This window comes from Lolium perenne, chromosome 6 (genome assembly GCF_019359855.2).
Source record: "Lolium perenne isolate Kyuss_39 chromosome 6, Kyuss_2.0, whole genome shotgun sequence".
Taxonomy (NCBI): domain Eukaryota; kingdom Viridiplantae; phylum Streptophyta; class Magnoliopsida; order Poales; family Poaceae; genus Lolium; species Lolium perenne.
In genome coordinates, this window is record NC_067249.2 from 186,677,790 (window position 1) to 186,693,560 (window position 15,771).

The 15,771-nt window shown below is 43.6% G+C and overlaps 1 protein-coding gene across 1 annotated transcript; it reads left to right on the forward strand.

Moving 5' to 3' along the window:
- Positions 1 to 8,782: 8,782 nt before the first annotated feature.
- Positions 8,783 to 10,856, forward strand: LOC127306690 (protein DETOXIFICATION 49-like). The gene has a single exon (XM_051337381.2). It carries the CDS (start codon positions 8,895 to 8,897, stop codon positions 10,548 to 10,550), a length of 1,656 nt encoding a protein of 551 aa, XP_051193341.1. The 5' UTR covers positions 8,783 to 8,894; the 3' UTR covers positions 10,551 to 10,856.
- The last annotated feature ends 4,915 nt before the right edge of the window (positions 10,857 to 15,771 follow it).

Consider the following 15,771-nt stretch of genomic DNA (forward strand, 5'->3'; position numbering starts at 1 on the left):
AAAACAGCAGAAAACAACAACTGGCTCTTCGGCATCTCGTCAATAGGTTAGTGTCGGAAAATGCATAATAATAACATAAAGTGTGTATAAAACATGTGAGTATCATCATAAAAGTAGCATGGAACATAAGAAATTGTAGATACGTTTGAGATGTATCAAGCATCCCCAAGCTTAGTTCCTACTCGCCCTCGAGTAGGTAAACGATAACAAGGATAATTTCTGAAGTGACATGCTATCATAATCTTGATCAATACTATTGTAAAGCATATGAGATGAATGAAGTGATTCGAAGAAATGGTAAAGATAATGAATAAACAGCTGAATCATATAGCAAAGACTTTTCATGAATAGTACTTTCAAGACAAGCATCAATAAGACTTGCATAGGAGTTAACTCATAAAGCAATAGATTCTTAGTAGAAAGCTTTGAAGCAACACAAAGGAAGATATAAGTTTCAGCAGTTGCTTTCAACTTCAACATGTTTATCTCATGGATAATTGTCAACACAAAGTAATATGATGAATGCAAATAAGCAAGTATGTAGGAATCAATGCACACGGTTGACACAAGTGTTTGCTTCTAAGATAGAAAGAAGTAGGTAAACTGACTCAACATAAAAGTAAAAGAAAGGGCCCTTCGCAGAGGGAAGCATGGATTGCTATATTTGTGCTAGAGCTTTTATTTTGAAAACATAGAAACAATTTTGTCAACGGTAGTAATAATTCATATGTGTTATGCATAAGACATCTTATAAGTTGCAAGCCTCATGCATAGAATACCAATAGTGCCCGCACCTTGTCCTAATTAACTTGGATTTACATGGATTATCATTGCATAGCATATGTTTCAACCAAGTGTCACAAAGGGGTACCTCTATGCCGCCTGTACAAAGGTATAAGGAGAAAGTTCGCATTGGATTTCTCGCTTTTGATTATTCTCAACTTAGACATCTATACCGGGACAACATAGACAACATATAATGGACTCCTCTTTAATGCATAAGCATTCAACAACAGATAATATTCTCATATGAGATTGAGGATTGTTGTCCAAACTGAAACTTGCACCATGGATCATGGCTTTAGTTAGCGGCCCAATGTTATTCTCTAACAATATGCATACTCAAACCATTTGATCATGATAAATCACCCTTACTTCAGACAAGACGAACATGCATAGCAACTCACATGATATTCAACAAAGGTGAAATAGTTGATGGCGTCCCCAGGAACATGGTTATCGCTCAATAAGCAACTTATTAAGAAATAAGATACATAAACGACATATTCAATACCACAATAGTTTTTAAGCTATATTTTCCATGAGCTATATATTGCAAAGACAAAGAATGGAATTTTAAAGGTAGCACTCAAGCAATTTACTTTGGAATGGCAGAGAAATACCATATAGTAGGTAGGTATGGTGGACACAAGTGGCATAGTTTTTGGCTCAAGGATTTTGGATGCACGAGAAGTATTCCCTCTCAATACAAGGCTTAGGCTAGCAAGGTTGTTTGAAGCAAACTCAAGTATGAACCAGTACAGCAAAACTTACATAAGAACATATTGCAAGCATTATAAGACTCTACACTGTCTTCCTTGTTGTTCAAACCCTTACCAGAAAATATCTAGACTCTAGAGAGACCAATCATGCAAACCAAATTTCAACAAGCTCTATGGTAGTTCTTCATTAATAGGTGCAAAGTACATGATGCAAGAGCTTAAACATGATCTATTTGAGCACAACAATTGCCAAGTATCAAATTATTCAAGACATTATACCAATTACCACATGAAGCATTTTCTGTTTCCAACCATATAACAATGAACGAAGCAGTTTCAACCTTCGCCATGAACATTAAAAGTAAAGCTAAGAACACATGTGTTCATATGCAACAGCGGAGCGTGTCTCTCTCCCACACAAAGAATGCTAGGATCCGATTTTATTCAAACAAAAACAAAAACATACGGACGCTCCAAGTAAAGCACATAAGATGTGACGGAATAAAAATATAGTTTCACTAGAGGTGACCTGATAAGTTGTCGATGAAGAAGGGGATGCCTTGGGCATCCCCAAGCTTAGATGCTTGAGTCTTCTTGAAATATGCAGGGATGAACCACGGGGGCATCCCCAAGCTTAGAGTTTTCACTCTCCTTGATCATATTGTATCATCCTCCTCTCTTGATCCTTGAAAACTTCCTCCACACCAAACTCAAAACAAACTCATTAGAGGGTTAGTGCATAATCAAAAATTCACATATTCAGAGGTGACATAATCATTCTTAACACTTCTGGACATTGCACAAAGCTACTGAAAGTTAATGGAACAAAGAAATCCATCCAACATAGTAAAATAGGCAATGCGAAATAAAAGGCAGAATCTGTCAAAACAGAACAGTACGTAAAGACGAATTTTTTAGCGGCACTTAACTTGCTCAGATGAAAAATCTCAAATTGAATGAAAGTTGCGTACATATCTGAGGATCATTCACGTAAATTGGCAGCTTTTCTGAGTTACCTACAGAAGGGGCTACTCAAATTCGTGACAGCAAGAAATCTATTTCTGCGCAGTAATCCAAATCTAGTATCAACGTTACTATCAAAGACTTTACTTGGCACAACAATGCAATAAAATAAAGATATGGAGAGGTTGCTACAGTAGTAACAACTTCCAAGACTCAAATATAAAACAAAAGTGCAGAAGTAAAATAATGGGTTGTCTCCCATAAGCACTTTTCTTTAACGCCTTTCAGCTAGGCGCAGAAAGTGTGAATCAAGTATTATCAAGAGATGAAGCATCAACATCATAATTTGTTCTAATAATAGAATCAAAAGGTAACTTCATTCTCTTTCTAGGGAAGTGTTCCATACCTTTTTTTGAGAGGAAATTGATATTTAATATTACCTTCCTTCATATCAATAATAGCACCAACAGTTCGAAGAAAAGGTCTTCCCAAAATAGTGGGACAAGAAGCATTGCATTCAATATCCAAGACAACAAAATTAACGGGGACAAGGTTATTGTTAACCGTAATGTGAACATTATCAATCCTCCCCAAAGTTTCTTTATAGAATTATCAGCAAGATTAACATCCAAATAACAATTTTTCAATGATGGCAAGTCAAGCACATTATAGATTTTCTTAGGCATAACAGAAATACTTGCACCAAGATCACATAAAGCATTACAATAAAAATCATTTACCTTCATCTTAATGATGGTCTCCCAGCCATCTTCCAACTTCCAAGGAATAGAAGTTTCAAGTTTTAATTTATCTACTCTAACTTTAATGAGAGCATTTGTAATATGTTTTGTAAAGGCCAAATTTATAGCACTAGCATTAGGACTTTTAGCAAGTTTTTTTAAGAACTTTATAACTTCAGAGATGTGACAATCATCAAAATCTAAACCATTATGACCTAAAGCAACGGGATCATTGTTCCCAATATTTTGAAAAATTTCAGCAGTTTTATCACAAACAGTTTCAACAGTTTTAGCAGTTTCAGGCAGTTTTACACGCTTTGTATTAGGAGTAGAAATATTGCCAACACCAATTATTTTACCATTGATAGTAGGGGGTGTAGCAACATGTGAAGCATCAACATTACTAGTGGTGGTAATAGTCCAAACTTTAGCTACATTATTCTCTTTAGCATTTTCTTCTTTTTCCCACCTAGCACGCAATTCAGCCATCAATCTAATATTTTCATTAATTCGAACTTGGATAGCGTTTGCTGTATCAAATGACTTAATATCTTTAGTTTCATTAGGCATAACTTTCAATTTTAAAAGATCAACATCAGCAGCAAGACTATCAACTTTAGAAGCAAGAATATCAATTTTACGAAGCTTTTCTTCAACAGATTTGTTAAAAGCAGTTTGTGTACTGATAAATTCTTTAAGCATGGCTTCAAGACCAGAGGGTACACTCCTATTATTGTTGTAAGAATTACCATAAGAATTACCATAACCATTACTATTATTAGAAGGATATGGCCTATAGTTGTTTCCAGAATTTTTCCTATAAGCATGGTTGTTGAAATTATTATTTTTAATGAAGTTCACATCAACATGCTCTTCTTGAGCAACCAATGAAGCTAAAGGAACATTATTAGGATCAACATTAGATCTACCATTCACAAGCATAGACATAATAACATCAATCTTATCACTCAAGGAGGAGGTTTCTTCAACAGAATTTACCTTCTTACCTTGTGGAGCCCTTTCAGTGTGCCATTCAGAGTAATTTATCATCATATCATCAAGAAGCTTTGTTGCGGCGCCTAAGGTGATGGACATAAAAGTACCTCCAGCAGCTGAATCCAATAGGTTCCGCGAAGAAAAATTCAATCCTGCATAAAAGGTTTGGATGATCATCCAAGTAGTCAGTCCATGGGTAGGGCAATTCTTGACCAAAGATTTCATTCTTTCCCATGCTTGGGCAACATGCTCATTATCCAATTGCTTAAAATTCATTATGCTACTTCTCAAAGATATAATTTTAGTAGGAGGATAATATCTACCAATGAAAGCATCCTTACATTTAGTCCATGAATGAATACTATTTTTAGGCAAAGATAGCAACCAATCTTTAGCTCTTCCTCTTAAAGAGAAAGGAAACAATTTTAATTTTGTAATGTCACCATCTACATCCTTATATTTTTGCATTTCACAAAGTTCAACAAAATTATTAAGATGGGCAGCAGCATCATCAGAACTAACACCAGAAAATTGCTCTCACATAACAAGATTTAATAACGCAGGTTTAATTTCAAAAAATTCTGCTGTAGTAGCAGGTGGAGCAATAGGTATGCATAAAAAATCATTATTATTTGTGCTAGTGAAGTCACACAACTTGGTATTCTCAGGAGTATTCATTTTAACAGTAGTAAATAAAGCAAACTAAATAAAGATGCAAGTAACTAATTTTTTGTGTGTTTTTAATATAGAGAATGCAAACAAGATAATAAATAAAGTAAAGCAAGACAAAAACAAAGTAAAGAGATTGGAAGTGGGAGACTCCCCTTGCAGCGTGTCTTGATCTCCCCGGCAACGGCGCCAGAAAAAGAGCTGCTTGCGCGTAGTCGACGTGGGAGTTAGATTGCAACGTCGCTAGAAAGTAGCTTCCTTGTGACGGTAAAGCACACGTCCGTTGGGAACCCCAAGAGGAAGGTATGATGAGTACAGCAGCAAGTTTTCCCTCAGTAAGAAACCAAGGTTTATCGAACCAGTAGGAGTCAAGGAACACGTGAAGGTTGTTGGTGGAGGAGTGTAGTGCGGCGCAACACCAGGGATTCCGGCGCCAACGTGGAACCTGCACAACACAATCAAAATACTTTGCCCCAACTTAACAGTGAGGTTGTCAATCTCACCGGCTTGTGATGACCCACAAGTATAGGGGATCGCAGCAGTCTTCGCGGGTAGTAAAACCCAATTTATTGATTCGACACAAGGGGAGACAAAGAATACTTGAAAGCCTTAACAGCGGAGTTGTCAATTCAGCTGCACCTGGAAACAGACTTGCTCGCAGGAGTTTATCAGTAGTAACAGTTTTATAGCAGTAGCAGTAGTGAAATAGTAGCAGCAGAGTAGCAGAGAAAGCAGTAGTGATTATAGTAAACAGCAGGATTAAAATACTGTAGGCACGGGGACGGATAACGGGCGTTGCATGGATGAGAGAAACTCATGTAACAATCATAGCAGGGCATTTGCAGATAATAATAAAACGGTGTCTAAGTACAAAGCAATCAATAGGCATGTGTTCCATATATAGTCGTACGTGCTCGCAATGAGAAACTTGCACAACATCTTTTGTCCTACCAGCCGGTGGCAGCCGGGCCTCAAGGGAATCTACTGGATATTAAGGTAGTCCTTTTAATAGAGTACCGGAGCAAAGCATTAACACTCCGTGAACACATGTGATCCTCACATCACTACCATCCCCTCCGGTTGTCCCGATTTCTGTCACTTCGGGGCCATTGGTTCCGGACAGCGACATGTGTATACAACTTGCAGGTATGATCATAAACAATAAATATCATGATGAAACAATAACAAGTTCAGATCTGAGATCATGGCACTCGGGCCCTAGTGACAAGCATTAAGCATAACAAGTTGCAACAATATCATCAAAGTACCAATTACGGACACTAGGCACTATGCCCTAACAATCTTATGCTATTACATGACCAATCTCATCCAATCCCTACCATCCCCTTCGGCCTACAGCGGGGGAATTACTCACACATGGATGGGGGAAACATGGCTGGTCGATGGAGAGGCGTCGGTGGTGATGATGGCGATGATCTCCTCCAATTCCCCGTCCCGGCGGAGTGCCAGAACGGAGACTTCTGGCTCCTGAGATGGAGTTTCGCGATGTGGCGGCGTTCTGGAGGGTTTCTGGTGACTTCTGCTTCTCCCCGTGCGTTTTTAGGTCGAAGGCAATAAGTAGTCCGAAGGAGGGCGTCGGGGGCAGACCGAGGCCGCCACACACTAGGGCCGCGCGGGCCCCTCCTGGGCCGCGCCGGCCTAGTGTGTGGGGCCCTCGGGCCCCCACCTGGCTTGCCCTTCTGGCTCCGCCAATATTCTGGGAAAATAGGACCTTCTGCATAAATTCCGAGGATTTTCCTGAAAGTTGGATTTCTGCACAAAAACGAGACACCAGAGCAGTTCTGCTGAAAACAGCGTTAGTCCGTGTTAGTTGCATCCAAAATACACAAATTAGTGGCAAAACAATAGCAAAAGTGTTTGGGAAAGTAGATACGTTTTGGACGTATCAGCTTGCTGTAAACAAAGGATTAATCGTATAGTGTGGAAAATGATGTTTGTATGCGAAAAACAGTAAAGAACAATGTTTGCAGTAGATTGTATTCAGATGTAAAAGAATTGGACCGGGGTCCACAGTTCACTAGTGGTGTCTCTCCAATAAGAAATAGCATATTGGGTGAACAAATTATAGTTGGGCAATTGACAAATAAAGAGGGCATAAGAATGCACATACATATCATGATGAGTAGAGTGAGATTCAAAAATCGGGCATTACGACAAAGTACATAGACCGCTATCCAGCATGCATCTATGCCTAAAAAGTCCACCTTCGGGTTAGCATCCGCACCCCTTCCAGTATTAAGTTGCAAACAACAGACAATTGCATTAAGTATGGTGCGTAATGTAATCAACACAAATATCCTTAGACAAAGCATTGATGTTTTATCCCTAGTGGTAACAGCACATCCACAACCTTAGAACTTTACATCCTTTGTCCTAGATTTAATGGAGGCATGAACCCACTATCGAGCATAAATACTCCCTCTTGGAGTCACAAGTATCAACTTGGCCAGAGCCTCTACTAGCAACGGAGAGCATGCAAGATCATAAACAACACATATATGATAGATTGATAATCAACTTGACATAGTATTCCATATTCATCGGATCCCAACAAACACAACATATAGCATTACAAATAGATGATCTTGATCATGATAGGCAGCTCACAAGATCTAACATGATAGCACAAGAGGAGAAGACAACCATCTAGCTACTGCTATGGACCCATAGTCCAGGGGTGAACTACTCACACATCAATCCGGAGGCGATCATGGTGATGAAGAGTCCTCTAGGAGATGATTCCCCTCTCCGGCAGGGTGCCGGAGGCGATCTCCTGAATCACCCGAGATGGGATTGGCGGCGCCGGCGTCTCTGGAAGGTTTTCCGTATCGTGGCTCTCGGTACTGGGGTTTTCGCGACGAATGCTATAAGTAGGCGGAAGGGCAAGGTTGGAGGGCTGACGAGGGGCCCCACACCATAGGGCGGCGCGGCCCCACCCTTGGCCGCGCGGCCCTGTGGTCTGGGCACCTCGTCGCCCCACTTCGTATCCCTTTCAGTCTTCTGGAAGCTTCGTGAAAAAATAAGACCCTGTGCGTTGATTTCGTCCAATTCCGAGAATATTTCTTTTGTAGGATTTCTGAAACCAAAAACAGCAGAAAACAGCAACTGGCTCTTCGGCATCTCGTCAATAGGTTAGTGCCGGAAAATGCATAATAATGACATAAAGTGTGTATAAAACATGTAAGTATCATCATAAAAGTAGCATGGAACATAAGAAATTATAGATACGTTTGAGACGTATCAGCGGCCACGGGTGAGCTCGAGCAGTGGCGGCCATGGGCAGGCGCAGCAACCACTAGAAAATTGCAGAAACCCCTAGAATTTATGCCTATATAATATTTATCTCCCTAGACCGTGGCCTTCTTCCCCACGTGACCACTAGCATTGGGACCCGTTGTCAGAAATCTTGTTAACACGGCTAAATTGGCGAATCAATGCACATTGGAATGAATTCACTCAATTCATTTGGAATTTTGCAATTTCGACGAATAGTGGTGGTCTTTTCAACTTGTCGATGTAATGTGGTGGCTTTTTAGATTTACTCTAGGTAAACCCGAAAAGAAAACGTCTTTGAAAAGGAATTGGAATTGCAGCATGCGGAATGGCTGAAAAGAAAGACCTATAGGGGGAAGGATCCTCCGTCGATCTAACCTGCTGCTGTTGAACACTGGCATGGCCCCTAGCTGAAAATGTGTTGAAGCTGAAAATTCCTAGTCGTCACCGCAGCCAAAGACAATGCCAGTCCAGGAACCAGGAACCGGACGGAGACGAGCGAAAATGTCACGCGGGTCGTCGTCCAACACATGCGTGCGGTCCATGCCCACCTTCCCTTCAATCGCTGCCTATATAAGCCATAGCCGCCCGCCCGTCCCCTTGCACCGCTCAAATCTTGCCAACCATTCTTTCGCCTCGGCGCCGGAGACAGCGGGAGGCGCCACGGTGCCATCCAGCAGTTAACCAGAGCGCGGGGCGGCGCAGCTTGCTCCTCTGTTTCGCAGAGCCCATGTCGTCCTGCTCCGACGCTGCCACGGCGGCGTGCCGAGATGGCCTCACCTCCTCCTTGCTCTCCAAGGAGGAGCTTGTCCTACTCGTATCCGTGGCGGAGGAGCAGCAGCCGCCAGTGCTCACGTGCAAGCCGCCGGGCCGCCTTGCCAAGGCGGCCAAGGAAACCTGGTCTCTGTCTTTGTCCGTCACGTTTCCCACGGTCCCGTCCATGTCGGCCGCCTCGGCGCGGGAGGAGGCGCGGTCCATACTGGGGCTGGCGGCGCCGATGATCCTCACCGGCCTGCTGCTCTACCTCCGGTCCATGATCTCCATGCTCTTCCTCGGCCGCCTCGGGGGCCTGGCGCTCGCCGGCGGCTCCCTCGCCATCGGCTTCGCCAACATCACCGGCTACTCCGTACTCTCCGGCCTCGCCATGGGCATGGAGCCCATCTGCGGGCAGGCCTTCGGGGCGGGCCACCACCAGCTCCTCGGCGTCACCATGCAGCGCACCGTGCTGCTGCTCCTCGCGGCCGCCGTCCCCATCGCCGGGCTGTGGACGCACATGCGGCCGCTGCTGCTGCTCTGCGGCCAGGACGTTGGCATCGCGGCGGTCGCCGAGACCTACATTCTGGCCTCCCTCCCGGACCTCCTCCTCCAGGCGCTCCTTCACCCCATCCGCATCTACCTCCGAACGCAGTCCATCAACCTGCCGCTCACCGTCTGCGCCGCGCTCGCCATCGCGCTCCACCTGCCCACCAACTACCTGCTCGTCTCCGTCCTCGGCTACGGCGTCAGAGGGGTCGCGTTCGCCTCCGTGCTGGCCAACCTCAACTTCCTCCTCCTCCTCCTCGGCTACATCCTGCTCAACGGCGTGCACAGGCGCACCGGCAGCTTCTTCGCGCTCTCGGCCGACAGCTTCCGTTGCTGGGGTGAGCTCGTCCGCTTGGCGCTGCCAAGCTGCGTCAGCGTCTGCCTCGAGTGGTGGTGGTACGAGATCATGATCCTCCTCTGCGGCCTCCTCGCCGACCCGCAGGCCACCGTCGCGTCCATGGGCATCCTCATCCAGACCACCTCGCTCATCTACATCTTCCCTTCCTCGCTCGGCTTCGGCGTCTCCACCCGCGTCAGCAACGAGCTCGGCGCCGACCGCCCCGACCGCGCGGGCCGCGCTGCCACCGTGGGCCTCGCGCTCGGCTTCGCCTTCGGCGCCGCCGCGTCCGCGTTCGCGTTCCTCGTGAGGGGCTCCTGGTCCGCCATGTTCACGGCGGACCCGGCGATCGCCGCGCTCACCGCGTCCGTGCTGCCCATCCTCGGCGCCTGCGAGCTCGGCAACTGCCCGCAGACGGCCGGGTGCGGCGTGCTGCGTGGGAGCGCGCGGCCCAAGGACGCCGCCAGCATCAACCTCCGCTCCTTCTACCTCGTCGGCACGCCCGTCGCGCTCGTCCTCGCCTTTTGGTACCACTACGACTTCAAGGGCCTCTGGCTAGGCCTCCTCGCAGCTCAGCTCACCTGCATGGTGCGGATGCTGCTGGTGATCGGCCGGACGGATTGGGCCACGGAGGCCAAGCGCGCGCAGCAGCTCACTGGAGCAGGCGTGGTCACCACGGCGGTGCTGGACGCCAAACCGAGCATTGTGATCGACGTCGTCATCGAGCAACCAAACGATCGGTGCTGACCGAGATTCGGGCCACTCTTCTTTTATCCCCTTCATTTTTTTGGCGGGAGAGGTACCAGAGACTAACAGAGTGACAATTTTGTTACCGATTGGTAATCTGTAAATATTATTTTTTAACTATTGTCATCGATTCATGACAGAAGCTGATCAGCGGATTCGCTCCGAATATCCAAATTTTTTTTTCTCACTCCAAAACTGATCAACTCACGCAGTAATTTCCTTCCGCAGCAAGCCCTTATCAATGCCAAACTTGTTCTTGATGATAATTAATAGATCGCGGTACTTTTTACGGGAAAAATTAGGTATTGTTGGCTAGTATTTGCTGTTGCAGATCCTGTGGCTTTTTTTCGAAACACATTACAAACATTCAAGCTCAAAAATACGTACATACACCCACCTCTATGAACATACGCATGGGCACCCTACTCCTACGAGCACCTCTGGAGGGCTAAATCCAAGAAACTGATATCACGGGTCTTTAGACTAACGAAGCCACCACATACGCCTCACTATCAATGAGAATATCGTGTTCCAGTAAAGAATATTCTCTCTTTATGAAACACCAAATTGTCAAGTGTGAGGTTTGATCCTTGGTGTGCTGGAGTGTCACTGCCCTTCTAACTATTCAATCATAGGAAGTTATGATTTGAAACCCTAACAAACAAAAGAAAATTGCGCCTTTTAACTTTAGTTAATGCCTTAAGCATCATCTGTGCATGACCAGCAGATAACATATCGGAGGAGGCCATAAGTCCATGTAAGACAAGTTACTAGATGGGTATCCGTGCGTTGCACTAAATTTATTTAAAAAGTCTATTGCGCGATTGAAAGGTATAAAGTTGTATGAAACATTGAATTTTCTACAGTAATATGCAAGATTCAATTGGGTATCATGGTGGACGGCTCAATTTGTAGATGCAAATTGTTATGTATTTAACCAATGAAAAGGCTGCTAAGGTTCAAGAACTTCCTGGTTAATGGTTTGTTTGCAAACTAATTAAAGTCATATATAAGATACTATTGTAGGTGTTAAGAAACCGATGTTGCGGATAGATTGCATGTTACCACATACAAACATTTTGAAGATGTCTTGAGCAACTGTTGATAGAAGATCGTGGAATCTCAAACAACAAAACTCTCGTTTGGTTGGCTGAAACTATTAAGGATGACACAAATCGTGGAAAGTGGTTTCCACGTTGTACATGATTTAATTGTGTGATTTCATAACTTGATCTCGTGGTCGCATAAATCAAAGGCTAAAAAAGGATAACATCAACAATTGAATGGCCAAAAGATGAATGATGTAGATATCTTGAATGTAAAATAGATACATTAATAAATGTTACTCCATCCGGACCAGTTTAACAGGCACGCACGTAGTTCAAAAAATTACTTTGACCATTATTTTGATCAATAAAATATAGAATATATGTTACAAAAATTATATCATTGGAAACCTTGTTTAAATACAAATCTAATGGTATAAATTTTGTAGATATATAATTTATATTTTATTGACCAATTTAACGGTCAAATTTTACCTTAAATTGCGTGCGTGCCTGTTAAACCGATCCGGAGGAAGTAGTGGAGATGGCGTGGACAATTGGTTGAATTAATGAGTATATGGTGTGGATATATTGCATGTTGTTAGGATAGGCTTTCAGTAAATATTAGCGAAGTTCTGCTTTCCAAGTGATATCTATGTGGGCAACACGTATTGGGAACTTAACTCGAGTTTCAGGTCAAGCATTTGATGCACATATGCCTTTTTCATCTCGGGTGGAATAGCGGCGGGTTTTTCTGATATTGCGAAGAACAGGAAATATTTTTAGCCCACCTAAAAAAGAAAAACCTTGACTATTCATAGAAAAACAATTCCGCGGGAGGAAACTACCGTGAATTCAAAATATATTATTCAGAAGAAAGGGTACAATCTATGTTGATTTACATGTACATTTACCCGACAGGATCTCACATCAATGTTTTTTCAGAGCGGTCAAAACTTACCCGTGTTAATATAATTTTCTCAAATATAAATATTATTTTTTGTAAATTTAAAAGAATTTATGAATTTATTTTGAATATCTCAGGCAAAATACCAGCCGGTATTTCTGGTGCCTACCAGTAATTGTATCCAACCAAGAAAATTAAACATTGAGAATAATAGAATGTTTTACGCCCAAGGAAAGCTACCACAAATTCCAAATATATTATTCACTAGAGTTGGTACGATTCATGCCAATATGCAATATGTACGTACGTCTACCATATTAGATCTCACATAAATGGATGGTAATTAGGTGGAATACACACTACTACCGTCTCTCCCTACAAAAAAAGAACTCACAGTACTAGGATGTCGAGGGGTATCTTCCTAGGCTTATAAAACAAGGAAAAAAACCTTCATACACAAAGCTAGGCACATCATGGTGGAAATGCAAATATGTGCTTAAAATATAAAGTTTAAACTGGTCAAGGGGCGTATCATAGGTTGAGTATATTGATCCCTAAATATGCATGTTTGAGCAAAATGGTCAAAACAAGTGGGTTTCTAATTTCAGTTGTAACACATAAAGATTTACACATGTTTCTAAACATTAATTCTGCTCTACGATGCAAAACCTTACTCGGTGATAGGTAAACCCTCACAGATTCACATTGAAATGACAATAAACAATTGCAATCTATTAGAGAAATTATCAATAGATTACAACACAAACTACAATTCTAAATTTCTCACATCTATCTATATATTTTCGTGGACTATGTAACTATATTGTTCCCCTCAATGGTAAGTGATCACTTTCAAAAAATTAAAGAGGATGCCCTCGCATTTGCGAGGGCCACACTGCTAGTTTGTTAAATTCCACTACATCTACCATACTTTGTGTGAAAACCCACAATGTACTGTAACTTCTCTTAGAAAACGATGTATGCGTATGTAGGTCAGCTGTAGATTTTAGGTTGTATACGGCAAGATATGAGTTATGTAACAATCCGAATTTGGGCGTTGAAGTAATGTCATCTGCTTTTGCTTCAATCAACAGTTTACATATGTTTGAGGTAAGTGTCACAGAGTATAGCACAGATATGATATAGCAGCTGTGTACTTCAAGTCAATAATCCTTCTCAATTTGGTCATTACAACTCATCAGTCGAGTGGAACTCAATCACACCGGTCTATCCGGAAGGCCTCAAAGTAATCAATGCAATCCTGGATATTTGGAGACATGCCTTTCATCTTTTGAGTGAAAGCAATTGCGTTTAGCTATTGACTTGCTTGGCAGGAAAGCGAAATCATTTCTGCTCCTATTTCACCATCTATTTATTTTTTGCAGGCTCGGTTCTTTATCTATGAGCGGCAATTGGTCAATGTCAGGTTGCTAACTGCACTTCTATTTTGTGATCAGAAACTTGGAATCTATATTCCTAGATAAAACATGTGAGATTCGGGGTACAAAACATAATTTTGAGGAATAGAAACCCCACATTAATAATAAAAGATTGAAATTCTAATAAATTTTATTTTGACACGTTGGATTTCAAATTGACTAATGGGAAACTGGGAAACAAATCCTGTGTGTACATTCGGACATACTATGTTGGTACACAAAATTCTGTGGGAAAAAAGACATTTTTTATATCCGGTGTAAAAAAGACAGAAGTCATTTTGTAGCACCGAAAATTGTCTTTTTACACAAGTTACAAAACATGTCATTCTTATGTGAAACTTTTGTGTGGGCGTAAAATGGGCGGATGTACACCTAGATTTTTTTCCATATTTTCTTGACATTTTGCAATATATTTTTTAAAATAATAGGTGTATCTACACCTACAAGCCAAAAAGGATTTCCGCTGTTATTTCCAACTTCTATACGAAGAAACATGATAGTACATTGCTGCAATTTTCCTATTCTTATAATTTCACCTTCATCAGCTCCCTCCCCTATCAAGGAACGAATCGATCCTCGACATTTGTCCCTTGGGAAATGTTTGTTGATCGAAGTTTAAGGCCACTTTCGCGCCAGCAGCGTCCATTCATCTCCTCCAAGTGGAGGTCTATCTTTCTTCTGAATCAGCTAGCAGTGAACAAATAAAATATTCAAAATATTTTGTAACACACATGCCCAATCCCATGGCCTCCCTCACCTCAACATTTCCGTGCGCTAATTTTTAATCACCACGCAATCTGCGTATGACGAGGCATGATTGGCTGCTTCTTCTTCTTCGGCCTGTTCACGCCCCACAGCATTTTTATACCCCGTCTGCTGCAGTTTAAAATTCAATTAAACCGTCACTTGTGCGGCAATTTTCAAGTGGGACTGTAACCGGCCACAGTCGTGAAGATTTGGTGCGGATCATGGAGATCACCGGTCGACGATATGATCTGCTACCTCTTTACACGATTCTGCTACCTCCTGCTGGGGAAGAAAAGGAGGCGGCAAGGCGCGATAGAGCTTTGCAATGATCGCGCACGCTGCCGGCACTTGGTTACCAAGCAAAGTGTCGCAGAGACACCGAAGACTCGATCAGCTGAAATGACAGCGATCTCTAGCTAGGTTTCGTCTGCGAACCGGCAGGACGACGACTGGGCGGAACAGTTGCATTGCGTCGCTGAACTCTACTCCGGGAGAGTGCGATCATCATCACAACCTTAGACGGGACGTATCTGATACCACGGGATGGGAGCCCAAGTAAGGAACAACTGGCACGTATCTAAGACTATCAGGAACTGCTGCCAGTTCGGGGGCGAGAGGTCGTCGACATGATGGATGGTGGCGCTGCCGATCGCGACGCCACTTGGGGAATTCTTTAACCACGCCAACGAATAAGGCAGGCAAAGCCAAATCGGTCGCACGGAAGGGGCGGCCTGCTGGGGGCGCGTGTCTGGCGATGGGGGAGCAGCGCGGCCGTGGGGCGGCGCGGAAGGTGCACCGCCCCTCGCACCTCCGGGCATTTGCATTTTTGCAACCGTCTTCGCCGTGCGCCGGTCGCCGGTCGCCGGGTGGAAGTCGGAAGTCGTAACGCATCGCATGGCGTCGCCGCCACTCGCCGCCAGGGCCCTGGCGATCGAGACGTGTGTTGAACGCCTCGCGATCTGGCGCGCACGCACGCGGGAGGGCGGCGGTGACTGCGTCAGCGTCATGGTGGGTTGGTCTGGTCGTCGACCGATGGGCGGCGCACGACCAGCCGCCGGAAAGGCGATGTGTGCGCGTGCACG

Coding starts and splice junctions, on each gene's coding strand:
- LOC127306690 (XM_051337381.2), top strand. CDS start 8,895: ATGTCGTCCTGCTCCGACGCTGCCACGGCGGCGTGCCGAGATGGCCTC.